At 41.4% G+C, this 26063-nt stretch overlaps 1 protein-coding gene across 1 annotated transcript; it reads right to left on the reverse strand.

Moving 5' to 3' along the window:
* Nucleotides 1-234: 234 nt before the first annotated feature.
* LOC109628348 (sodium/potassium/calcium exchanger 3-like) lies at nucleotides 235-24208 on the reverse strand. Its single transcript, XM_020085424.2, has 17 exons — nucleotides 23680-24208; nucleotides 17033-17143; nucleotides 9572-9648; nucleotides 9307-9381; nucleotides 9136-9220; nucleotides 8660-8763; nucleotides 8502-8576; nucleotides 8383-8408; nucleotides 5558-5611; nucleotides 5322-5464; nucleotides 4758-4924; nucleotides 4450-4681; nucleotides 4158-4324; nucleotides 3943-4057; nucleotides 3746-3858; nucleotides 3550-3615; nucleotides 235-2703 (listed from the first exon to the last, which is right to left on the reverse strand). The coding sequence occupies exons 1-17, from the start codon at nucleotides 23780-23782 to the stop codon at nucleotides 2593-2595; spliced, it is 1824 nt and encodes a 607-aa protein (XP_019940983.1). The 5' UTR covers nucleotides 23783-24208; the 3' UTR covers nucleotides 235-2592.
* Nucleotides 24209-26063: the final 1855 nt, after the last annotated feature.

The following is a 26063-nucleotide window of genomic DNA, read 5'->3' on the forward strand; positions in this document are numbered from 1 at the left end:
GCATTATTGGGAAAAGAAGTGTGTTTAAAATCGAACTACACATTGTGTAAATGTTTTTTGAGAGAATTCAGTATAAAAAGGGGCAAATACTTGTCATTTAAATTAATTGGTATGTGTCCAATTAAAATTTCAATAAACTCTCAGCCACGGAAACAACAATAGAAGAACTATATTCTTATAATTTTAAATATTCAATAAAATATTTTCTACTTAATTTCAACCTGTAAACCGGAGTCTCTTTTTTTCTTCCCTCACATGAAACGAGGTGACATGAGGTTGAATATGTCGATGAATCAACACTGAAATAAAAGAAAAACGTCATGGTGAAAAGATTCAAATATGAAAATACACAACTGCAGTAGAATTCATAACAAAGTTAAAGTCTTCATGTTCCACTAAACAAAGTGACAAAATATCAATTAGTTCTCTTATTATAATTATAATTCACAAGCAGGTTTACAATATGTAATTTCTTAAAAAATATCAAAAAACACCACAAAACTAGTCTCTGTCAGACATTTGTTGTAAAACTATGTAAATTATTTAACATTTACAAACAGTACAAAGTGTTAAGTCAAGTAGACAATCATAATTATACAGCGATCCAAAAACAAAAATCTCTCATCCCTTTGGTGGAACAGATTTTAAATTCATGGGTAAAATAACAGCAAATACCAAAAACTGACAGCACAAAACCTAAGACGAATTTTATCAACAGGAATGAAATGTTTTTTCTCTGCAGAACAGAAAAGCAGCTGGTTTATATATATGTGCAGAAGATGCAGCATTATTTGCTATAATACACACACACAGTATAAATATAGAGTTTTATAGTTTATTATTGTTATTTTTCTGCGTGTGCGCTGAAACAGGTTTTTGCTCACTGTAAAAATGTTCCACCAAAGTGACTTAAATCTCTTTAAATGTACAAGAAACAATACAAACATCGATTGTCGTACGTAAAGGTGAAGTTTTACAACTAACCTGCACTCAAAGTCTGTGACACTCAAAGAAGTACATTATATTAATTTCATAGTAATAAGACCTCCTACAAATACTGTAACACTAGGTTCATCTTTTTTCTTACATCCACTAATCTGTACCAATACTTGCTTCTAGGTAATGAGTCAAAAATCTTTCAAATATTGTCACAATAATGTGCATTTTTAATATCAGTGTTTCTGTTCTAAAAGTCCTCAGTACACACGACCCTTCGCTGCAGAGCTAATATTCCATCGTAGTGTGTTCACAGGTTCTTTGCTGCTACATTTTAATGCATGTAAATATTTCCACAGTGAGGGTGTACATTCAAAAACATCTTCAAACCTAAGGTCGACAGACAAGTTCATCATCTGGTGCATGACAAAGTATTTAAGGATTACTTTTTCTTTTTTACATCTTTGGAGGAAAGATGTTAATTAGTTAAATAAAAGCCACCTGATGAATACTGTCACATTATGGTTCCCAACTGGTTTAGTTCCGTTCTGCTGCCTGTAGTGGAGTTTAATTGGCTAGTCTCATTTAAAACTGCAGTAATGAACCATAACTGCAGATAAGATGCAGGGAAACTAGAGGCCAAACAAATTCAATCAAGCTGCACTAAATTTTATTATTATTTTTAAATTAGATATCAGTTCCCCAAATGTGCACGTGGATCAAAATCCACAAATTATTCCCTGGGAACCTCACAATGTTAGAATGAAAGAAAATTCCTGGATTTGCACCTAAATGTAATCTGGGTTTCCTGAACTATATCCCATCCTTAGAGAAAGTTTCGTGGAAATCTGTTATTTTTGTCTAATCCTGCTCAAAAACAAACGGACAGGTGAAAAACAACCTCCTCTATTGATCTGTAGATAAGTTGCTCGGCTTTAGCAGCGTTCAGAACACAAACATTAAAAATAGAAATAAATAAAGTGAACAGTCGATGGAGGAGAAGAGCTGCAGGGACGGTCCCTGACCTTTGTGTCATCAAGACCTTCACTTGTGCTCAATGCAGGAGGCACTAACGATTAGGGTTAGGGTTAGTGTGATAGTCAATAATAAGTTTGTCAATGCCTCAAGGCTGTTAATAAAATACTGATAGCACAAAATTTAGATTTAGATTTAGAGCGAACTTTAACAAGACGCAGCGGCGCTCAGGGTTGATTCTTTAGGAATAAAATTCATTTCTGTGCATTAAAATTCTATGAAATATAAATTCACATTGTTACAGAATTGAAATTTTTGCTCACTTAGGATTTATAAATATCAACGAATATCAGTGCACAGCCACAACACTGTGCAACAACCAAACTACTACCAGAACAGTTAGTTTCCTGATCTGCCACATTACAGACTGACTGCTTCACACTGCACTGCACGAAAAGGAGGAAAAAGAAAAAACAACTGTGCTATTGATAAAAGACTTCGTGTTTGTGTAGTTGTATGCGTCACTCTAACTAATCTTACGGAGGTGCACACACACTCTCACAAGGAACACGGCAACGCTGTCACTCTTTTGTTTTGGCTTCGGGAGAGAGTACGTGACGTAGCCAGGTAGGTACTCGGTGTGTTTGTCTGACAGGGCTCGACCTTTGACCTTTTAAGGCCTCACATCTGCCCGAAGAGGATGGAGCAGAGCAGGAAGATGGCGTAGAGAAAAATCAGGCCCAGACCCAGCCGACGATCCAGCTTCCAGTGGTTCAGATGAACACTCGTCACCTGCAGGGGGAGAAACAGTGGTGAGGGACAGACGAAAAGATTCACCTGAACAGCTTTAGCTGAAACAACATCAAGCTCTGACATGAAGAAATAATCCTTTAAATCTGGAAATATAAGACTTCTAGTCATAATAATATTATTTTTTCAAATATTTCAACACCATTTAGGGCCTAAAATACAGTACAAAATATTTGTATAGCCGTTTTAACTACCTCCTTCTAACACTCAACTAGTGGAAAGTATGTAGGTCAGATCAAGGTTGCATTTATAACAACCAATGTATTGGTTGGCTGATAATAACACCTGATATGAGCATTCCACAGAAACATCTATATCGACATTTATACACCGGGATCGCCAATGTGCACCACTGTAAAAAACGCTACAGAGAAGATGTGCATTTATTTTTCTAAAGGCATTTTTGGGCATATTGTCTTTGTTGACAGTTCAAAGAAGAGAGAATTGGGGAACACAGAGGAAGACAGGCAGCAACCGTACCTGTTTCTCACCCCCACCAAGGAGGTTACGTTTTACATCCGCATTTGTTTTGGTTTTTACTTTGGGAAAATTACGCAAAACTGAAAAGTTTGTATTTTCTTTTTATTCAGAGTTGTTAATAATAAAGTTGAGGGTTAACCTGTGAAATATTAAGCATCAAATACAAGGGTTTGATAACAGCATCTTAATTCTGATCGCCAATCAGAAATGTTTTACTAATATCGGTATCGTCTTCAGCCCCAAAAATCCATATCGTTTGGGCTCTAGAGTTTTAGACATTTTATTTTTCAGTTATTTCCCATTTATATATTAATGTTTGGTATGTAGTGTAGTGTAGTGTTCACTCACTGTCAGGAACACAGACGCCAGCAGCAAGACGACAGAATACACCAGTCCTTTATTATTTATGAAGACCTGTGAAGAAAAAACAAGTGTCACCATTTTATGACCTCGAACAGACGTGATCATACAAAAGCTCTACTCTGTCAAAATGCATGAAGACATCAGTAACAATGATTTGTATTGTGATAAAGTTAGTGCATACTGATGATCCATGATCCACCACCAGGGTGCGCAGAGCCCAGGGGAAACCCAGACCCAGCAGGATGTCAAAGATATTGCTGCCTATGGAGTTAGACACCGCCATGTCGCCCATGCCTGAGAAGAGACGGGAAACATGACTGAAAAATGGAGAAAGGACTAAGAGATATAGAATAATAAGTTGGACGCTGTTTTCTTTACCTTGCCGTGCTACAATCAGACTCGCCATGCAGTCTGGCACACTGGTTCCTGCCGCCAGGAAGGTTATTCCCATGATGTAGTCTGGGATGTCTAGTGTGAAGCTGATGATGGTGACCTGATAAAATCATTAAGAAACATAAGCTAACGGCAGCTTTTCACGACACAGTGTAGACCAAGAGAACAATTTAAGGTGACACATAATCCTGCCTCCTTACCATCCACACCATGAGGTAGGAGAAGATGGCGATCCACAGGGTGGAGGCCACGAAGGTGACCATGAACCAGCGGTGCCAGCGTGGCAGAACACAGTTAGGCACAGTGCAGAAGAGCAGGAGGCCCAGAGGCCAAGTGATCACCCACTTCACCCTCGCACAGCAGCCACCTGTGAAGAAGGAGAGCCAGGGCCGACGGGATCATGTGAGGTGATCAACTGGCTCGGGATTCAACAGGTAAACAAATAAATCAAACCGCTCTGATCTATTTAAGAAAGGATTGGCTCTTTCTCACCTGGTATCCGCACAGGACTGAAAATCCCATATTCATCCTCTTCCTCTTGCTGACAGACCTCGACCCCCGGCTTGTCTCCCAAATCTGCGTCCCCCATCCCCGGCCTCCCTCCTCCGTTCTCCAGAGTGCAGGAGCCCGCCCTCTTCAGACTGTTGCTGGCCGACCCGCCTCTCGACCCGGAGCTCGCCTCGCTGTCCCGCTGGTTTTTCGAAGTCCGGATCAGCCTCTGTCTCTGTGAGGGGAGAGCAGGATGTGTTTGTCAGAGAGCTCCAGTGCCGATCTGATAACCTGTGATGTGCGTCATGTACCTCACTGATGAGCATGCGTCCTGCCATGGAGAGCCTGGTGCGGGGGGAGAAGTGAGGGGTGATCATGATGCGCAGGCCGGCCTCAGAGAAGGACAGTTTGTGGGGGTTAAGGATCAGAAGCTCATCCACCATGATGACAGGAGGAGGCTCCTGACCGTGATGTTGTCCTGAGAGACAAGAATTAAACACGTAACAAATCTGCAAAGCACACTGAAGTCTGAACAACAATTTCCCAACTCCGGTATTTGGAACATTCTGAGCAGCATGTGAGTTGGAGTCTTGAAGAAATTCCCTGCAGGCAGACTCGAGATATCATGTTCAACTGGCCACTGTGACCTTGACCTTTGACCATGAAAATCAAATCAGTTCATCTTCATCTACAAATAACCGGTTGTGCCATATCTGAAGAAGTTCTCTCTAGGCAATCTTGAGATATCATGTTCACAACAATGGGATGGATGGACAACTCGTTAGCATAATGCCTGCGGCCCTGGCTGTCAGCGGTGCAGTGGCATAAGAAACTTGCGGTCACGTTTATCAGCCTGAGCAGTAACGTCCTCTGACCTTTGTTGAGCAGCACCATGGAGGTGTTGCAAGCGGAGGCGTCCTCCCCCATCTTGTCCTCTCTGTGATCGTCTGATCTGAGGCAGCACGGCTCAGTGTTTCTCAACTGACGCGTCACCAACGCCCGGAGCTGGGAGTTGAACCTGTGATCAAGCAGAAGCTGTTGGTTTAGATCCGTAGACGCAGAGTGCGAATTGATGACTGATGAGGAAGTTTGGTCTTTTTTTAAAACTTACTTCATGATTATAATGTAGATTACATACATGGTCATGAGGAGCAGGGACTCCCACCTGCACAGTGAGCAATAGATTTGTGTTAGTCTGGTCTCACACACAACAAACTTACTGAACATCTATTTAAAATGTCACTATCCTGCTGACGGACAGCGGCGTCTGATATGAGGACAATGCATTTTGAATGTACATTTAAAATACGTATGATACGAATTAAAGAGAATAACATTTTCACTACCTCCACCTTCAGGAGGTTATGTTTCATCCCTGTCCGTTTGTTTGTTGGTTTGCAAGCAAGATCACACAAAAACTACTACGACACATTTCCACAAAACATGGAAGGAATCAGTATGAGTCAGGAAAGAACTGATTCAACTTCTGTGCAGATCTGGGTCAGTGGGCAGATTCAGGAAATGTTCCACTTTCTTTAACATTGTGAAGCATTCTTCAATATTTCCCTTAATTCATGAGTCTTGATGAAAGAATCGGGCACGTTTAAACTGACATTTACAAGCTTGTGCACTTTGGTCCAGTTTAAATAAAAATCCTGATCTAGTGAATTTATGAGGGGACTATTGGGCCATTCTAGTAAAGTAAAAGAAACAACACATTCACACATCAACTCTCTACTTATGTCTCTATAAACAAGACTTTTGTAAGATAACAAATATGTATTATTTCTAGATTGTAATATCTTACATACACATGACAAAATAAGAACAGGTTGGGTTATTTCACACAATATATTACTATAGTGGTGTTCTCCTTGATTTTCTCACTGGTTTGAAGTGGCCAAGGCTCAGCTGGAAACTTGTGATATTATAAAAAGTATATATATTATATGATATATTTCTCTGATTATTAAAATCTCCATGTGATGACATCTCTATCCACATGGAATACAAATGCAACACAACACATAAGGAGCCGTTCACACTTCTACTCACACACTACACCTGTGTGTGCACATCCTCCCTAACAAACACCCAAACGGATCTCTTGCTGTTCCCCTGAGCCTGGTCGGACTGCACTGCTGCACATGTGCAGACTCAGATAGGGCGAGGTGAGCATGCAGTGATTTGGCAAACTCAGCTACAACACAAATCTGCCACAGTGGATGCAGAGGAACAGGGGGTGAGGTGAAATACAGCCAGGCGGCTTTGGCTCTGCTCGCTGCAATTCAATAACAGTCTGTCATTTATCACTGAGGAAAGCACTGACATTAAATCCAGGATTAAATCTACTCTTTCATTAAAACCACTGACATATACAACAATGGAAAGCCCATTTTTTAAAAGGCCAAAAGAAAACATTCACAACAGCTTGGAAGCACTAAATGAGCGTGTTTAGAAGGAAAAGGCTGCACAAAAGAAATCAGTCCAACAACTATTTCTAAATCAATCTAACAAGCTCCAAATTGCTGAGTGTGTGCCCCAGATGACACAGACCTCCTCCACACAAATGAGACAAATGAAAAGTCATTTGACAGCAGATTTTAAATTGAACCTGTGCCAATTCTGTAATGAGCAGTGGCTGACTGGAAACACACATGGAGGTGTTTTGTTTTTTTGAAGTGAATCGATTTAACTTGCTGCACAATCACGGACTGCACAATCACCTCGTTGACACCCTCGACTTCATGATTGTGATGACACAGGTTCGAGGAAGAGGGCATGACACCAATCAGAGCAGGAGACGAAGGAGATGAATTTCCACACGAATACAGAACACAGCCACTGTGGGAGTGCTGCTCCAGAACTGTGATCATACGCACCGCTTGTTAAAAACAATTATTCAGAGCATTTTTTCACACATTTTAATCGAACGGTATTTATGTGATTTTGCCGTGATTTCAAATGAGCATAAAGTAAATCTGTGACGTTTCAGTGATGATGTGAATGTGAGTTAGTGTAAACAGGAATTTCAGCTCCTTTTCTCCACGTTTAAAGAAAGAGCAGGAAGTTTGAAGACCTTTCAAACAAGCTGAGCCTCCAGGATAAACCTCAACTGATTTATACGTTTAGTATCTGTGAAAACAGTGTAAAACGTCGTCATCGGGAAATAAAGCAAATACTGCAACATGTACGAAAGGCAGAAGTGGTTGTTCGCCGCCTACAACTGTGCAATTCCAGTCTAAATCTTTTTTTTCCAGACTCATAAAATCAATAATCATGTAATAGTATTTTTGTAGCCCTAATTCACAAATCAAAATTCTAATTGGGCTTCACAATCTGTACAAGTTGTGACATCCTCTGCCCTTAATCCTCTGTGACTGTCAACTGAAATCTTACCAGATCATATTTGAGTCAACCGGTCAAAATTTGAAGAAGGCCACTGTGACCTTTGACCTTTGACCACTTGAATCTAATCAGTTCATCTGTGAGTCCAATTGAACGTTTGTGCCGAATCTAAAAGGATTCTCTTGAGATTTTGTTAAGATAACACATTCATAAGATAAGATAATCCTTTATTCATCCCACAATGGGGAAATTTGCGTGAGTTGTGAGGTCTCTGTGACCTTGAAATTGAACCTTTGGCCACCAAATTCTAATCAGTTCATCTGTAAATCCAACTGAATGTTTGTATGAAATACAAAAAAATAGGAAAATATTCCCTGGAGGTGTTCCTGAGGTATCGCGTTCACAAAAAAACAAAACGAAACCACCAAAACCCGTTTTGTTTGATCTTGACCCTCAACCAATCACATAAATCATTCCCTGAACATTTGGACCCAGTTTGCCGAAATTACTTGCGGACACACCCACGGACAACTGTATAAGACAGGAATAAAGAAATGATGAACATAATTCAAAAGTGCATGAACTCACCAGACGACTCTAGCATCATAGATAACCTAGAGAGAGAACAAAGTCGATTATTTAAAACACAACGTGGAAAAGTCAAAGCTGCAAACAGGTTGATTCTCGAGGAGAACAGCAGATCTCACCATGATGAGCATCAGTACGGAGAGGATGTAGTAGGAGGAATCTCTAAACAGAGACCACCATGTCAGAGCCACTGTCTGAGGAGTGAAGTTATAAATGTTAGTGTTCACTCTCAGTGACATCTACACAGAACACAAAAACATTTTGTTTAAATTTCTACCTGGCCTGCAAAAATCCCACTGAGGCCAATGATGACCAGGATGTTGAAGACAGCCGAGCCCACGATGGTGCCGACGCCGACGTCTCCTTTAGTGATGAAAACACCTGAGGGTGGGAGACAGAGGGACAGGGGGGAGAAAGAGAGGGAGTCAGATGTGTCCATTTAGTGTCTCGCTTTGTTTGGTTTCAGATGAGATCGAAATCACTGCAGCACGCACGCACGCACGCACGCACGCACGCACGCACACACACACACACACACACACACACACACACACACACACAGAGACTATAGATAGAGGTGGTGAAAATCAAGAGTGTAATTGGGGTTACAGAAGTTGGACTTTGCTGACATCTCATGGATGATTTTGCTACTGCAGAAATTGCTAACTTCATTTCTCTCTTTAAATCTGAATAATTAAAACTTAATTATTATTAACTAAAGTAAGTACTCTCTAAACTGGCTGAGCTACTCACCGATGAGAGAGGTGAAAAGCTCTGGAGCGGAGCTTCCTGCCGCCATGAACGTCGCTCCGGCCACATCTTCGCTGAGCTGCAGGTTCTGAAAGGTTAAAAAAACCATAAAACAAATGAAATAATGATCTGTTGATTTAAGAAAAGTGTATTCGAAGGCGGGTTGATGCTCACCTCAGATATTTTCTCAAGGGAAGGGACAAAGTAGTCTTCACACACGATGGCCAGAGCGTAGAACATGTAAATGGCCTGTAGAGTTGTTGAGCACAGATCAGAGAGTGGAGGGACACACACACACACACACACACACACACACACACACACACACACACACACACACACGCCTCTATTTGTAATAAATCATCAGATCTGAGCGTGAGGAGTCCAGCATGTAAACAAAAAGGAAAAAAATTGGGTCCATTCTGTGTGAAATACTCACACAGAGTGTATGAAGCAACACAGCCCCCTTCCTCCTCTGCTCCTTGGTAAATATGTCCTCTGGAAACTCGTGGATGGCTGTGGGAGGAGGGCAAACATGAACATTTCATTTAGTTTTCAGAGTTTTTTCCTTTTCTAATTAAAAAAAAAAATTTGGAAGCTGCAAATAAAATAAAAAATCAGCCTAAATGCCTTGTGACATCAAACACTCAAAAACAAATGGATGCTGACAGGTTCAAATGATGTGACTCACAAAGTCGGGTGCCCTATAATGAGCAAATGCCTGCAGCAAATACCTGCTCATTTTAGAGAAAATAAATTTAGGGAACAAATTACACACAGTTTAATTAATGTCCTCTATAAGATGTTGTTTCTCCTGATATCTGATAAAAAAGCTATTAGCTTCTTTCATTACATCCAGCCATTTCAAAGTGAACATGCACATAAAAAACAGAAATCATCCTGTTTGTCACATTTCATACTCAGCACAAACCACAACATATTGCAGACACAGTGTTCGCCTTGCACTCAAGGCCCGAGACAGGAAGTGAGGTGGAAGCGAAAGTGGCAGCTGCTTCCTGTTCTTCCTCGAGTGGAAAAGATAAAGAAGACTGTTGATGACAGCTCAGCCTCCCTCTGCTCCCTCCACGTTACCAGAGAGCGAGAGAGAGAGCGAGAGAGAGAGAGAGAAAGAGAGAGTGGTGCAGCTCCAATTTACAACTCAGAGCAGAGCTGGATGAATTTAAACTACGGGGGAGCACAGAGCTATTTATAGCTCCTGTGCTGTGTGAGACAACAGTGGGTCGACAGCCACACAATAAGCACAGTGCAGCCGTCACGATGCACACTGTGGCTGCAAGGAAACTGAACAACAGACTGCGTGGATTAAGATCTGGTCCCTTGCGATGAGGGATATGAGATTTAATCTTTGACACTGCTGTGTCAATGGCAGAGAGGAGGAGGCCATATGGTCCCGGGGAGAGGACAGTGACTTTTCCATGTTCAGTCAGAAAATGTAAATGTTTGTGCACCACTGTTTACACATGTGCGTCTGTGCCGCCCGCATTCTTACTTCTGCTTCTTGTGTATCAATTTTAAGGCCTGCAGTAGAAGTGAGTAGAAGCCACCGTGCCTTTGTCTTCTGCTCGCTTAGTCGAATCCGGTAAAACCTATTTCATCCATGTGCCAGCTGTTATTGTAGGGCAGGGCTCATCCACTAAATCATCGAGGCTTAGCATGTAAACTTTCTGTCATCTTATTGCACGGAGCAGAGCCTGAATGTGAGGCTGCCCTGTGTGCGTCTTCTGAAGAGGCCTGTCACGCTGATCAGCTGTTGGACATCTGTGCTCTCTCTCTCTCTCTCTCTCTCTCTCTCTCTCTGTCTCTCTCTCTCTCCGATTCTATTTCTTCCACCCTCTTGTTTGGCCTGTGGCGTCCTGTCTCACAGCCCTGGACGACTCCCAGCGTCCTCTCTGTCCCAAAACACAAACTCCCAGGTTCTGCAGTAGGTGGAAACGAAGGGGCTGCGACATGCAGCTCAGATGGACGCTTTGAGGAGTTGCTCTGGTGAAGGCAGTTGCTATGGAGACCCTCTCCCCGGGGGCAGCTTTTTTTTTTTCTTTTTTCTGATGGGTGGCAGTAGGAAGCCAAAGGCAAGGCGATTGCATGAACAGTGAGAAAGGGGGGAGGTGAATATGTGTTTCCCATGGTTAGGGTTTATGAAAAATGAAAAAAGAGAAGTGACAGCAGCTCTGGACCGTAATGTCTAAAAATATTTATTTTTCCTCACAAACCCTCAGGAGAGGTCTGAGAGAACGGGGGGGGGGGGGATACATGGGGACAGAAAGTGCGTACTGGTTTACTGAAGGCTGCTGGACAGGAATTTGTTTCACCAAGACTGTTGCGCTGTGGTTTCACAACACAAAGCCATAAACTGAAACACACACGTTGAAGACGAATTGCACATCTGCTACTTCCCAAATCTGGGATCTAATCCAGATGTGACATCAAGCCATCTCGATACAATTAGTGATTTTGAAGTCAGAAGTCATGCGGTGAGACATGGCTCTGTGCTCAGACCTCTAACATTACTGCTCCTGGTGTCTTTTCTCTGCCGCGATCACAAAGTGCTCCCACAACTCCGCCACCTCTGATCTGCTTCTGTCTGTCAGTCATCACATCACTTCACAGATCTCTGATTCATTCTTACACAAGCTGAACTTCTCAATAACCCACAGATTCCTCAACCTTTCACACAGTTGCTGCACTGAACCTGCCGCTGCGGCGTCTGCTCAGACATGACGAACATCACTTCCTGTGCAGCAGAATGCAGCAAGAGGGTGGATGTAATGAGTGAAGCTCTAATGATCTGGTTGAATCATCGCTCACTGACAAAAAGGTGAAACGGCAAAGAGACGATTTCTTTAGCACGATCACTCAATAACTCTGAGTATTGTATGTTTTTACATCCTCCTTCATTTACAAACACATCATTGGCTTTCACATGATGCTGCAGCTGTGAGATGACTTGATCTGGAGATGTAGTCGGCTGTGAGGCAGCATGTGAAGTGACATGCTGTGTCAGTAGCAAGTGTGAAGATCAGACTAAACTAAAGAATAACCAAACAACACTCGTCACATTGTTGAAATAGGCCCCACACACCTGGTATTAACATGTGGTCTTTGTGTTCCGATCAGAAGTGGACAGGTCTGAGGTCGTGTGCACACACCTGACATTAGAATGTGTCCCCACATGCATCAGGACAATTGTGGCCCAGACCAACCTCCGAATGTACTCTGGCGTGATCAGATCTACTTTTGATGGGAGTGGGTTCACACCTGTACTTAAAGGTGTCCACTTGAGATCAGATCACAAAGACCACATGTTAATACCGAGTGTGTACTGGGTCCTTATGTGTGGTGCCTAGGTTTTTAGATCCATTGACAGCTACAATGGCACCACAGTGGAGAACATACCACACACACCAAGGGCCCAAAAGTCTCCTCAAATTCAATCAAGCTGCTCCAGGTTTCACACACTCATAGATGTTGTGTCCCTAATTTTGTCATTGAGGTCCATTAATTAATAGAGGAGAGATGACCAATGATATTACCATAATGTAGCTAATGTTGATTCTTTCCCAGTTTAAAAAATGGCTTGAGATAATTGATGTTGAACATCTTGTTAACTAGATGTTAACAGAAAGTGGATTAAAGATAGAAGTTATTTTATTGCTTAGTTGAGCAACAACTAAAAAAGTCAACCAACACAATTTTTTTCTTCGAGAAAAGAACAATGAATGAAACATCATCTAAAGTCTTGGCCTGCAGGGGAAGGAATTGACGATTGTTTTTAATTTACTCTCGTTCCCTTGTGCCTCGTGATTTTTCAATATCCAGAACAGCTGACTGCAAAGTAGCAATTATGAGTTGTTTATTTGTTTTATTGAACTTTTCCAGGAAGAGGTGAAAATATAAAAAGAAGCAAAGTGTAAATTTGACTAATGCATCTGCTTTTAGCCGAAACACGCTGAGTGCACTCAATAAAACTTTATTAGCTTCTAGTTGCTGCGCTACGACATTTATTACCTCCACCTAGGAGGTTATGTTTTCACCCGTGTGTGTTTGTCAGTTTATTTGTTTGCAGGAAAACTACTGAACTGAGAGGAGGGACGAGGCCTCGGACGAACCCATTACATTTTGGTACTGATGAAAAGGAATTATTTTTCACTTTCATTATTTACGATGTTTTATGAAAAATAAATAATTTACGTGACCGGACCACTTTCTTTTTTATTTTTTATTTCTACTATAAGAACTAGACACTCCTGTGTGGGTTTGTTCAGCCTTGGCAGAGGAATGTGCTATACTGAGTGCCATTCTAATTATAAAACACTGTTGTCTATTTCAAACAACAGCTGGGCATTAAATAGTTACTGGTTTGTTGTGGTGTGGCAGGGTGGATATTACTTATATCAAAAAGGATGCAGTTTTCTGTCTTTTACTACCTCAGGTTATGTTTTATTTGTTTTTTAATTTAGCAGAATTACACAAAAAACTACTCAACTGATTTCCATGACATTTTGTAGAGAGGTGGGATGTGACTCCGGGAAGAGGCAGTTAAATTTTGGTGTGGATCCAGGACAATGTGAGATGTATTTCAACATTTTCATTGATTACTCAGAGAAAAAATAATGGATCTTGAATTTTTTTTAAATCAGGCACATTTAGAGGACTGATGTTTATGACTGTGTGTAATTCGGTGCAGATAATAAAAATCTGTTCCAGTGAATTCAAATGTGGTTTCATAACGGGACTGTTGGGCCTTGGTGTAGGTACGAACTCTATGCTGTATAGTTTAACTGTGTAGCACTGTTTATGGTTGTTTTACACATTATTATTGAAGTGCAAAATAATGACGCATATGGAGCAGATTAGATCTTTGACCAGAAGGTTTGCTGATGTCTCTCAGAGTCAATCTGCTGCAGGAGGCTTCAGTGCCGTGAATGTGGGCAGGACGGACTAATGCTATCGACCTGGAAGTCTGCGGGGTGTCCTGGAGTCAAGCTACGGTATCGACTGGCACACTGAGTCAAGTCCTATCATGCATCATCCAAACTGCCGCTAGTGAATTCACACCCACACACCCACACACACACACGCACAAACCTCTGCAGCACTGCTGCATTTTACATGAGGAATCAAAAAATAAATATTTCATCCAGGTGTGTAATGTAAATTCAATTATGCATTTGTTCTTTGATTTGCTTTCCTTTGAGGCACTTTGAATACAACATTGATGAAACGACAGCAGGGCTTCAAACCGCACCAATCCCCTCGCCCGTCAATAAACACACCAAACATCATGTTACTCCGGTGTGACAGAAGTAAACACAAAATCTGAAGCAGCTCGGCCTAATCGTACTCATACAACACCATCAAATCCTGAGCCTGGTGGACAGAAATGCGGATTGTATTGAGCAACATCCAAACATCTCTCTGGGTCAAATTTTTCTGAAACCTCACATAACTACAAATAACGCTTGTGTTAACTTCTGTTTGCTTTGTGTGGCATGCACAATCTGTCTGTCCCCATAACACCATTCCACCATTCAAGGATCATTTGTGTTAGATTATCCACCAGCTTCTCTTTCTCAACGGCGTCCCAAAACCCCCCCCGGAAAAAAAACGACAGTGGAAAAATACTATTCTCAGCTGAGCGTCGCCTGCCAAAATAAGCAAAATAACATGCCTCAGCAACACACGAGCCATTCTTCATTTACATTATGTGGATTAATTCAACCGCTCCTCCTCCTCCTCCATCTCCTCCTCGTCTATTTTTAGTTCTTTGTACTTTTAATGCTTGAAAGACAGATTTGTCTGGGTTTCAAAATTTAGCATTCAGTTGCCTAGCAACCGCAGTCTCCGAGGCTTGTCAGCTGAAGGCGGATCACACCTTCTCCATCTTGTTAAGCGGAGTAGGGATGAAAAGACAGTAAGAGAGCCTGGGGCTGGACGCTACTGTGCAATCCCCAAGATAATATCCCCCGAGGTCCGGGGCAGGCTTTTTAATCACACTACAGATTATGCAATCACTGTCAGACGGCCTGCTGAGGAGGGGGGCGGCAACCTGAGCCCGGAGCCACGCTCACTGCTGCGTCTTACACTACCTGTTCTGCCTTTTGTTCGCCCTGCTCGTCTCCAGGGGAAGTATCTCGCCATGGTGCATATGTGTCTTTGTGAGAGATAACGACGAGCCTCATAAAGGTTAAGTGTGTTATCAGGTAGCAAAGCACAAATGGCTGTGCAGACCAAATGGAGCGCTGGAGGAGAGATGCACAGATTCTCATTTTTCACTCTCAAATGTAGAGGGGAAAAAGCACCTCTGATGTAACATCTCCAATGAGGATGTATGACAGTGAGGTGTCGGATCAATTGTCCCCTATGAGTCCGTGTTCCTGCAATTCCGCAGAGCTCCACAAAAATATAAACTATGTAATATCACAGAGATGTGGAATTACTTTTCTAGATCAGATTATCAGAACCTAGAGTGGTTTTAAGATTAAAATGGCTTAAGAGGGACAAGATTTGGTGATAAAACGATGAAGAGAATTAAAACTGACATCTATGTTCACATGGTGGATAAACTGACCAAGTCACAGCCAAAACCTCCAAATTAAATAAACCTCTTGATAAAGTAAGTAATAAAATTATTCTAAATTACACTTACTTAAAAATAGAAAACCCTGCCTGCGCCCATGTTATATAAACCTGTTGTGAATAAATTAAGTTGCCCTGACATGTTGATCTTTCCCGCCGGCTGTGATGAAAAAGACAAATGTGAGAAGTCTCTGAGATTTTGTGCTTCCCGACTGAGTGGAAGCTGGTCCTCTGCTCAAATCTATTCTTAAAATGATTTAAATGATTCATTGTGTGTGTAAAATATTCAGGATTGCACTAATAAATGTTATTTGCACTTTATATCATTAACTTTGACTTGCATACATTTCTGTCAGAGTTGAACAATAACCACACAGAATGGAGAATTACAATGCTACATTGTGAGTGACAACCCAATATTAGCAGTCATAAAGTAAATGCAAATGATATGAAAATACAGAGTCGAATTCTCCTAGTGGGGCTAAAGGTTTTTCTTTCCTCCCTTTGCAGCAGTGTTATTTTATCTACTCCGTCTCATTATCTCCACACAACAATAAAGAGATTTCCTCCCCGAACTGAATTTTTAATAATAAAACTGTCAGCTGTGATGAATGCAGCTCATGTCAGCCAGCCAGCTAATCAGCCTGGGAACCACAGAGGGAGCAGGTCTGATTATGTGCTGTCGATTGGAGGCACGGCTTGGTGACAATTTCACAAAGAGGAGAGTTGGAATCTGTGCAGAATATTCAGGCTGCAACCAGACTCGAGAAGCAAAGGAAGGTGACATGTAAACTTAAAAAAACAAATCTAATCTGAGTTTTGTGCTTCATCTGCTCTCTGAGTATTTCCGTGCACGGCCTTGACAGTGACGACACACTCCTGACAACCAACACAATGCTTCGTCTGCATGACCTTTCAGTTCACCTGCAGGGGAGAGGCAGGAATCTCCGCCCTCCTTGTTTACCTGCACACACACACACTCTTACCACACACACTCTCTATAGCACGTCCTCACCAATACTGCGCTCGCCATGCACATCTTTCTGGCTGTGTGCGTCATTCCAAATATCATATCATGAATTGAACATGTACAATATGAAATCCTACTGTAACTTTATGAGGGCTGATTCAAAGGATACATAAAAAACAGACATTTTTGAAAAGGTCATCATAACATCACGTTATTGTGATTGATATTTATGATCTAATCCACTTCTGGGGGGGGGGGGGGGGGGGGGGTTGCTGCTCTATCCTGGAGGAGCACACACACGTCATCATTCTGGTTAAAAGCAGAGTGACTCACCTGCTCGGGGCTGGTCCAGGCTCTGGTTGTCTGACTTCTCCTGCATCAGCCTGCGAGTCCATCGCGGCGTCCCACCGTTCACGCCTGGCCGAAGACCGGATGATTCTGTTTCTGTTAGAGAGAAGAAAAGAAACTGTGGTTTGATTGTTGTTACCTCTGCCAAGGAGGTTATGTTTTCTTCGTTTATTTGTTAGTTAGCAGGATCACGCAAAACTACTCAACTGGAGGGGTGAAACATGACCCAAGGAAGAGCCCATTTAATTTTGGTGCAGATCTGGATCAGGGTACAGATGCAGGGATTTTGTTTATATGATTCATGGATCTTGATTTTTTAGGGATATTAAGGACAGTGTGCAATTTGCTGGATCTAGTGAATTAATATGTGGTTTCAAAAGTGCCATTATAGTTTTTTATTGGTTTAGTCAATTAATTTGTTGATTGACAGAAAAATAATCCCCCACTGTTTCGCTAACTAATCGTCTGAGTAGCAATCAAAAGATATTTTTCTTGTTTAATTGGTTTGAGAATTTTGTACAATTCTCCACCATCATCAAGAGTTGTAATTAGCTTTTTTCTGTCTCGAGTTATTCTGGTCTCCAGTTGAGCGAGGACTCAACAGACTGTAGTTTCATGTTTCTGGCCCTGGGAGATAACAGCATGATCAGTAATTCACTCCATGCTGCTGTCAGCTGTCCCGAGCCATCAGCACTGAAATCTTTAAAAGGTGTGTATTTCAGCTCCCTGCATTTTATTCCTCAGTAGCTAATCTCTGTGTGGCTTCCAGTTTTTACAGCTTTACTAGGGTGACAGCCAAGGAACTCCCCACAGATAGAGCTGTCTCATCATCTATCTCATCATCTCTCCTCCAGGGGGGGGAGAAATATACACATATTCCCCCTCTGCTACCCAGACATCCTTCCACCGAGGGCCCAAGAAGATAGCAAGATGGTTATTACGCCCTGCACTACACAGTGGCCTTTTATTTATGAAGCGGCTTGGTGCCTGTGTCTGATGCATTTTGTGATTGCCAGGCACTGTAGTGTCTCTTTGTAGTGTGCAGCTCAATGAGCCTGTTTGGCGAGTTCAGCCGCCGTGGCTGAGAGGAGACGTGAAGGCTTTCATGTTGAGGCATCAAGAGGAGCTCGACTCGTATGAAATTCAAATGGGTTTCTGCCACAGATGGCTCTGCATCACTTTCACACATTGAACCGGGGCGAAGCCTCCAACACCTTCAGCCGCATCTCGTCTCATTAGAAAAAGCTGAAATAAAAGACGTGATGATTTTCCTAATTTTATTATTTTCCTAGATTCAGATTTGTTGACTCAAGACACTTCACATGGTGTGCAGAGGTTACAGAAGGATAAGTGATGAAATCTGACGAAATGTGGTGTTTGTATGGAAATATCTTAATCCTGCTTCCAGGTCCCTCGGCATAAACACTGCTTGAACGTAGAAAGGCAAGTATAAATATCATCATGTTAGGTATAAATAATATAAACTACAATTCATCTCTCTTCACATCCGTAGCTATTATAAGTCGAGCACAAACCTCCACTAAGACCCAACAGTCAATCAAGCTGCACCAACTTTCACACTCTGAATTATCTCTATTTATTTTATTTAGATCCATAAATTATTCACTAAAAAATCTAAGAAAAAGTTTGATTTCTTCTTCCATGAACCATACCGCACCCTTCCGCCAAATTTTGCGGTGATCCGTCCAGCAATTTTTGTGCAATCTTGCTTACTAACAAACTCTCATATTCCTCATGTTGTGAAATATATGGATTTGAATGTCGTCTTAACACATGCTGAACATGGACGGAACGACACAAGCTGAAAATCATTGAACACCTATTTACTCTTTCTCTTTCTTCCGGGGCCTTAAAGAGGAAATCATTATTTTAAGGAAAGACATCAGCTCCATTCACAAAACACACTACACTGCTGCCTCCTCCTCTGTCAGCAAAAACAAGACATTTGATCCCATCAATCACACATCGACTGAACAGACCGGCTTCCTCACTTCTTACCCCAAACAGGCTCACGGCCTCCACACAGGCAGAGTGACTGCAGCCTGTGGTGGTGAACGTCTCTGACTGTGAAATCCTCCACAAGACGGCTGCATCTAAAACCTCAATCTTTGGATATTACTTAATAGTAAATAAATATTTGTATCTCAGTCCAATATTGTCATATAGAAAACAATGCAGTCGTCCAGGTCTCCGCTCTGACATTCACACCAAACGTTATGTTGCAGTAAACACAGAAGATGTGCTTTGGATTTGACCTTAAATGGGATCAAACCACAGTAAAAATCTAAACGTAGACAACATCGAGCTCAAAACGTGAAAAACTAAGGCTCAAATAAGGATTATGTTGTGGTACGATTTAGTAACCTTTCTCCTATTAATGTGTAAATGAATATAACCTGTTGATTTTCACTGCAGATAGTTTGCACATCCAGCTGCAACAATTTCCTATTTATGCTAATACTTGATTACATTTTCTTCAAACAAGTATTGACACCAATCTGCACTGCATTACAAGAAAATCTGATCTATTCACGTTCTTCACATTTTTGCTGCAGCCTAATGTTTCAATGATTTAAGTCAATTGTCTCCCTCAGTCAACACTCTATACCCGAGCATGACAAATGCAACATTTAATTATTGAAATGTTTGATCATTTATTTAAAATTAAATATAGATATTATGTTGTAATAAGTATTCAGACTCTTTGGCCATGATTGCAGTGTCCAGTCGTCTTGAATGTGATGTGACAATCGTTGCACTCCTGGATTTTCTGTCCTCTCAAGTTGATGAGTCGGTGCAGAGCCATCTCTTAGTCTGCAGAGACGTTTGATTGGGTCGGTGTCTAGTCTGAGGTCCTGACAGGTCATTGGTGTCATCAAACCAGAGAATCTTGTTTCTCACATGTTTGAGAGACCTTGAAGTGCCTTTTTTTTAAAACTCAAAGCGCAGCTCAGTCAAAATGACCATCAGGTTATTGTCACCTCTGTTACCAAGGCCTGATTGGCCAATCTCTGAGCTTCGCAGGCAGTCGCTACGACCTCCTGACTGGGTTTTTGCTGTGATACTGAGTGTCAGCTGTGACACCTTATAGAGAAAGGTGTGTTTCAAAACCACATCCAATCATGACTGTACCTCGAGTGAGCTCCAATTAAAGGATCGAGAGAAATGGGAGATATCTGAGACTAATTCCAAGTTTCATTGCAAATGAAAAGTAATGTCTATGTAAGAGTTCAAGAATCATCAATAAATCGATCAAATTTTATTTGCATAGCCCACACAGTTACAAATCACAATTCATAGGTCGACATCCTCTGTCCTGAACCCTCAGGGAGAGTCAGAAATGAGGGATCCCTCTTCCTGCACGTGAAGAACCACATCAACAAAATAACAATACAATAAGATATCAACAGTAGATTTATGGGGGAAATATGTTGATTTTAGCAGAAAGCTGCAACAGCGAAGGTGTGTGAATACTTTCAGAATGCACTAGTTTGTTTGTTTGTCAAACTAATGAATCAAACTGGTGCAATCTAGTGTGTATACACTCCAATCAACTGACTGGATGGGTTCTACAAAGTAGTAGTTGCTGTAACCATTTACTTTTTATTCTAACAACGGGCAACATGGCTTGAAGTGATAACTCCACAGAGAATCATCAGCAACTCATCTGCTTCCCTCAGCTCTTCAGAGGATTTTAACAAGTTTCGGCTTGTTTTTTATTTTTGGCTCCGATAAAAAACCACTGCACACGACCTCACTAGCACCAAACTGGGGACAGACAAAGCGACCAGCTTGAGCACAGCAGAACACTGAAGAGACAAAGAGCCAGGGGTGTCTCACAGTGGAGACCAAACAGAGCAAGAATGACACTTAAGAGTGGAAACCTCAGCCAAGGCCCAACAGTCCTCTAATGAAACCACAGTTAAATTCATTAGATCCCTATTTTTATTTTGCTCTGCACCAAATGAACACTCATAAATATCATAAATATCAGCGTAAACATGCCTGTTTTTTTCCATTAAATGAATTTTTTTCTCAGAAATCAAAGAAAATGTTGAAAAAAAGAAAGTCGGGTAAAAAAAGACTTGCTTCTCCCCCTGATCAGGATCCACATAAAAAACGTAATGAGTTATTTTCCGACCAATTACACATCCTTCCACTGAGTTTCATGATAATCTGTCCAGTAATTGTGTAATCCTGCTAAATACCCAGTAAACCAACAAGCAAATAAACAAACTGACAGAGGTGATGTGTGTCTGCTGGATATGCACATAAGAAACTATTGGTGAACACATTTTCACAATTTCCTCGTCAGAAATAGTATGCGGGTTTGTTGACAGCTAATTCCCAGTGTTCTCATGGATCCCAAATAATGTTATTCCAGGTTTAACATGTACTAGTTTCTAAAAAAAAAAAACATCCATGTTGCATTGTGCTGTCAGACATGGATGTGTCAGCTGTTCGACTCACTGCCGCGAGACAGCCATCTTGGTGATAACACGATGTTAGTGAGGCTTTAAATTATCAATCAAGTATAAAAAAAACTCCCTTTTATAAAAAAAAAGGTCGAAAAGTAAAGAAATAACAGAAAACCTCATCGTCGTTTTTTTGTCTTTCGAGAGTTTCTCCTACTTCTTCACTGCTTTCAACCATGTTTGTTGCTTTTTTTGGCAGTCGATGCTTGTACAGTTTGTCATAATCCTTTGAGAGTTTATGGTGATAAAATAAACTTGTAAATAGTTTGTATTGGAGTGTCACTTAGTGTTGTTTTACTAAAACTGACCAATATTGATATGGCAGTGTTCAGCAATGCCATAAATAGTCATACTAGCTGTGGTATTCAGGATGCTACAGTATGTGTCATATTTTCCAAGTAAATTGTGAGCATAACCTGCCTGTCGCCATTACAAACAGCAGACCACATGCTTCGCCCAGAGCTCTTACATGGTTTAAGTTGAGCGGCCTTGGTCTCGGTTCAAAAAACCTCTTCTGGTTGATGGCACACTCATATTTTAAAGGTGAAGTATAAATATTAATGACACGGCTCATTCACCAGGACACTCTTCAGCGAAGGACGGCATCCTGCAATACGAGGATGAGACCGTAACGTGAATCAAAACACTGCAGATGGAACAAAAAGTTCACTGCTTCAAATCTCAACAGCACGCACACACAAACACACATACATATATATAGGATTACAGAGGAAAACTGAAGCTGCTGATAAGTGTGTGTGACAGTGTGACCACATAACAAAAGGTGATGAGAGGATAATGAGCTGGGGGGAGGTGTGTGTGTGTGTGTGTGTGTGTGTCTGTGTGTGAAGGTGCGTCTGGTCATAGACTGTGATGAAAACCAATGATTTATGTGACATGATCTAACACCACATGTCCTTTTATAGATGGTGCTGTTCTTACTGTGTCAGGTTTATAATGCTGTGGGGACGGAGGAGGAATCAGACCGTGGGGAAATCAGAAAATCGGGATAATGTCAATCACACGTGTTTGGTATTGTGTTATAAATAGAATGAAATGACAGTTTCTGTAAAGAATTTATAAATAAATAGAATTCATTTACATTCGTCTACAGGTAATAAGAATTTATTAAGCAGAATGAAAAACGCATTCTTATTCTAACAGCCTGGGAAGAGGCAGAAATGTAAAAAGGGATAAGACGACAAAATCCTTAACAAGCCCAGTCACACAGGGCATTTCTTCTGAGATGAATCAACGCCTGTTGAACCTGCAACAACCGTATAAACTGAACTTATAATCAGCGAGCAGATTTATTATACGCCACAAATTGGGGTGTGATTTATGTAATCAGCAAACTGTCACAATCCTGCAGAGAGAGCGGAGTTAAAATCACAAGCAGGAGGACCGAAGCTGGCAGCTGGTTAGAAGGCGTGTTAGAAAATAATGTAATGGTTAAATATTTAAACGCTGTGTTTCAGGTGAATGGTGTGAAGCAAGGTTTATCACTTTGAGGGTAAAGCTTTGCTTTTAGAATTGCTGCAATCACACCTGGAAACCTTTGCACCTGCTCATCTTACTTTTATCATGATATAATAATGTATATGTTCAACTTAGAAACGCTTTTTGATGGAGGATTTGGGCTCAGTACATATATATTCATATCCACAGCAAAGAGGAATTTGAGATCCATGGAAAAGAGGAGAGGCCTATTAGAGATTGTGCTGCAAATATAAAGCACTACATGTTGTACTCTGCATACATGGATCATACAGGTAATATATTAAATTGATGTTCAAGGGTAATGTAGCCCACATATCCTCTTATATACAGCATATATATCTTCTTACTTTACAGTTTCATTTATCTTAAGGTTTATTTTATTCAAATGGTATAGGTAAATATAGTGAAACAGCATCAGTGTAAATTGTGATCTCCTGCTGGTTGCACCTCTCATGCTTCAGGGCAAACATATACACACGAATGTATAAAAACAGATTCATATGATGCATAAGATGATAAAATGTTTTAAAATAGTTTTCTTTCGCATTGGCACGTCGTTCATGTTCCTGTGATATATAAACATGTATAGGGTTAAAATGAGTGGGCGCGCGCCGCATGTCTATATTAAGGTCTCACCTGGTGCCTGGATGACCTGTGCGAGCCAAATGACGGCGAGCAGCCCAACTCCACAGCAGCAGAACCGCTGGAAGGGCCGCCGGTGCCTCGCAGCAGCTTTCATTCCTCAGCCGGCCGCATATCCACCAAGAAACATCTGTTGCTCTCCTGCTTTCTCACACTTGTTCCACACTTTGTGTCCGCGAACAAACCTCCTCCCGGCAGGGCAGCGGGGGCGACAACAGCAGCGAGCGACTTCTCTGCCAAGTTGTGTCCTAGAAGACAGAAGAAAAAACAACAGAAATCCCCGCTGGTGTCAGGGACCTGACTGGTTCTCCTGTCCGGGCTCAGAGCAGAGGCCGAACCGCTTCAGTGCGCCGAGCCTGCGCCTGGATCATAGCGAGGAGGCGCGTAAAATGAGCTTTGTGCGTTCATGTGCTCAGTCTGAAAGGTCGACAGCAGTGAAGTGCAGCCACAGGAGGCGACATGCTCTGAGCTCCGTGCGCCTTCACTCCCCCTACCTCTCCCTGCTCCCACCGACACTTCCTCCGTGTGGCCACCAGGCGGCGACAAACACAGAAAACCTCGGTCAGAGGACATGCACAGAGGTTTGTGTTTGAGGTTTTGTTTTCACCCTTGTCCCTGTATTGGTTGGTTTGTAAGCAAGATTATTGAAAAACAGCTGAATGGATTCCCATGAAACTTGATGGAAGGATGTGGTGTGTATAAATGGGCAGTGGGGGATCTAGAAGTTTTCTAAGTCAGGGGCCATAAAGGGGCCCAATGAGTCCTGATTCATTAAGGTGTGCATTCAAGTCGTTCCTTGTTTTTTGTTAGCTCTATAGATGTGTGCAAAGCCACACATCAATGAATATATTTGGAAAATTGTTCCTTGTCCATTATAATTAAAAGTGTCAGTCGTTGCTCATTTACTTCCAGAAACAGTTTCTTTGACAAATAGAATCAGTCGTGAACTAATGAGCTGCCACCAGCCCAGTGCCTGCAAATAATCATTCTGACCAGATCACACTACAGTTAGAATGTAGGCTGCATTGGGCTGAAAGGAGACACAGGGCAGAAGCTTCTATAAGATGTGAAATATTCAGAAAAATATAAAATTGATAGTACTGATAGTCAGCGATCACAAGTACAACATGCAAACACTCAGCAGGGAGGCTGTTTCTAATGTTATTCATCATTGTGAGTCATCAGGTCACTGTCATTTGGAGGCAACCTGTTCTCATGTGGACACTGAAATCAGGCCCACTTTCACGAGCAGATGGTTTTTAAACATCTGTGAATTCCTCTTCTTCACTGCAGCTGAGCTCGTCTGATTCTGAGTGACAGCTCCTGTTTTCACCTGCACAATACACCTGTGGGTGATCTACTGTGTGTGACACACCATAAATACAGCTGTTGTGTTCACAGCTGGCAGTCTGACTGTCAACCCTGTGATTAGTGGATGACCTGCTCTGCCTCCAGCACCACACTCACCCTTCTCTTAAAGACCCTCCATGTATGAACAAAAATCACTCACCACAATATCTTGTGTGTATTGTTACTGTAAAAAAAACATTTTGCCTCCAAATGAAGCATCTGCACATTTTTATATTTTCTATCCGTGTTTACTTTTTAAAGTTTTTACTCAAATGCACTATTCGTGGATTTAAAAAAAAACTCGACAGCGTACCCTAAAGGTGCTGTGATAAAAGCTCTTGTGACTTAAAATACCTGTTAAGGATTTAAAGTCCAAACTCAAGTTCATCTTCGCATTCAAACTGAAAAATAGTTTCTTCAGGAGCAGGCGATTAAAATGACAACAGCAAAATAAACATAAAAGCATCAAGATAAAAACATTAAACCTCTAAAATATATAAAGGCCCATGAAGGTGTGAGTGCAATAAATGTCTTAGTTACAATACACATTATACACACATATGTACATAGTTACAATGGTTAATAATTGACATATTTTCAAGGTTACTAAGACGTGTGTTGAGATGTGTGGGCGGGTGTTAAAGTGTTCAGCAGTCTGTGAAAGACACCCACATGCACTCTGGTGTTTATTGACCATGGTACATTCATCAGCATCGCAGGAACCAAGGAGTCAGTCAGAGGAGGAGAAAAAGTGCTTTTTGATTACAGAGACCTAATTTCCCAAAGAGAGAGACTCCACTGATTCTCTCCATGGTCCCCACTATAAAGCTTATTTTAGCTCCACCAATGAGGTTGCTTTGTATGATTGTTTGCAAGCAAGATTACACACAAAAAAAAACTGGAAAGTGAAATAATGGTCTGGGTCTGGTTTAGAGGAAGTTCCAGCATTTTTTTTTCTTTAATATGGTGAGATAGGGCATTCTGAACATTTTCATTGATTTTTCAGATGAAAACATTTGTGAAGAAAA

The sequence above is a fragment of the Paralichthys olivaceus genome, chromosome 15, assembly GCF_024713975.1.
Source record: "Paralichthys olivaceus isolate ysfri-2021 chromosome 15, ASM2471397v2, whole genome shotgun sequence".
Taxonomy (NCBI): Eukaryota; Metazoa; Chordata; class Actinopteri; order Pleuronectiformes; family Paralichthyidae; genus Paralichthys; species Paralichthys olivaceus.

Excerpts from the sequence above, each read along its gene's own strand:
- LOC109628348 (XM_020085424.2), bottom strand. The coding sequence starts at position 23,782 with ATGAAAGCTGCTGCGAGGCACCGGCGGCCCTTCCAGCGGTTCTGCTGC. Across the intron at positions 8,577-8,659 it reads GTGGGATTTTTGCAGGCCAG|ACAGTGGCTCTGACATGGTG; the intron begins GTAGAAATTTAA and ends TTCACTCCTCAG. Across the intron at positions 4,325-4,449 it reads CAGTCCTGTGCGGATACCAG|GTGGCTGCTGTGCGAGGGTG; the intron begins GTGAGAAAGAGC and ends CCTTCTTCACAG.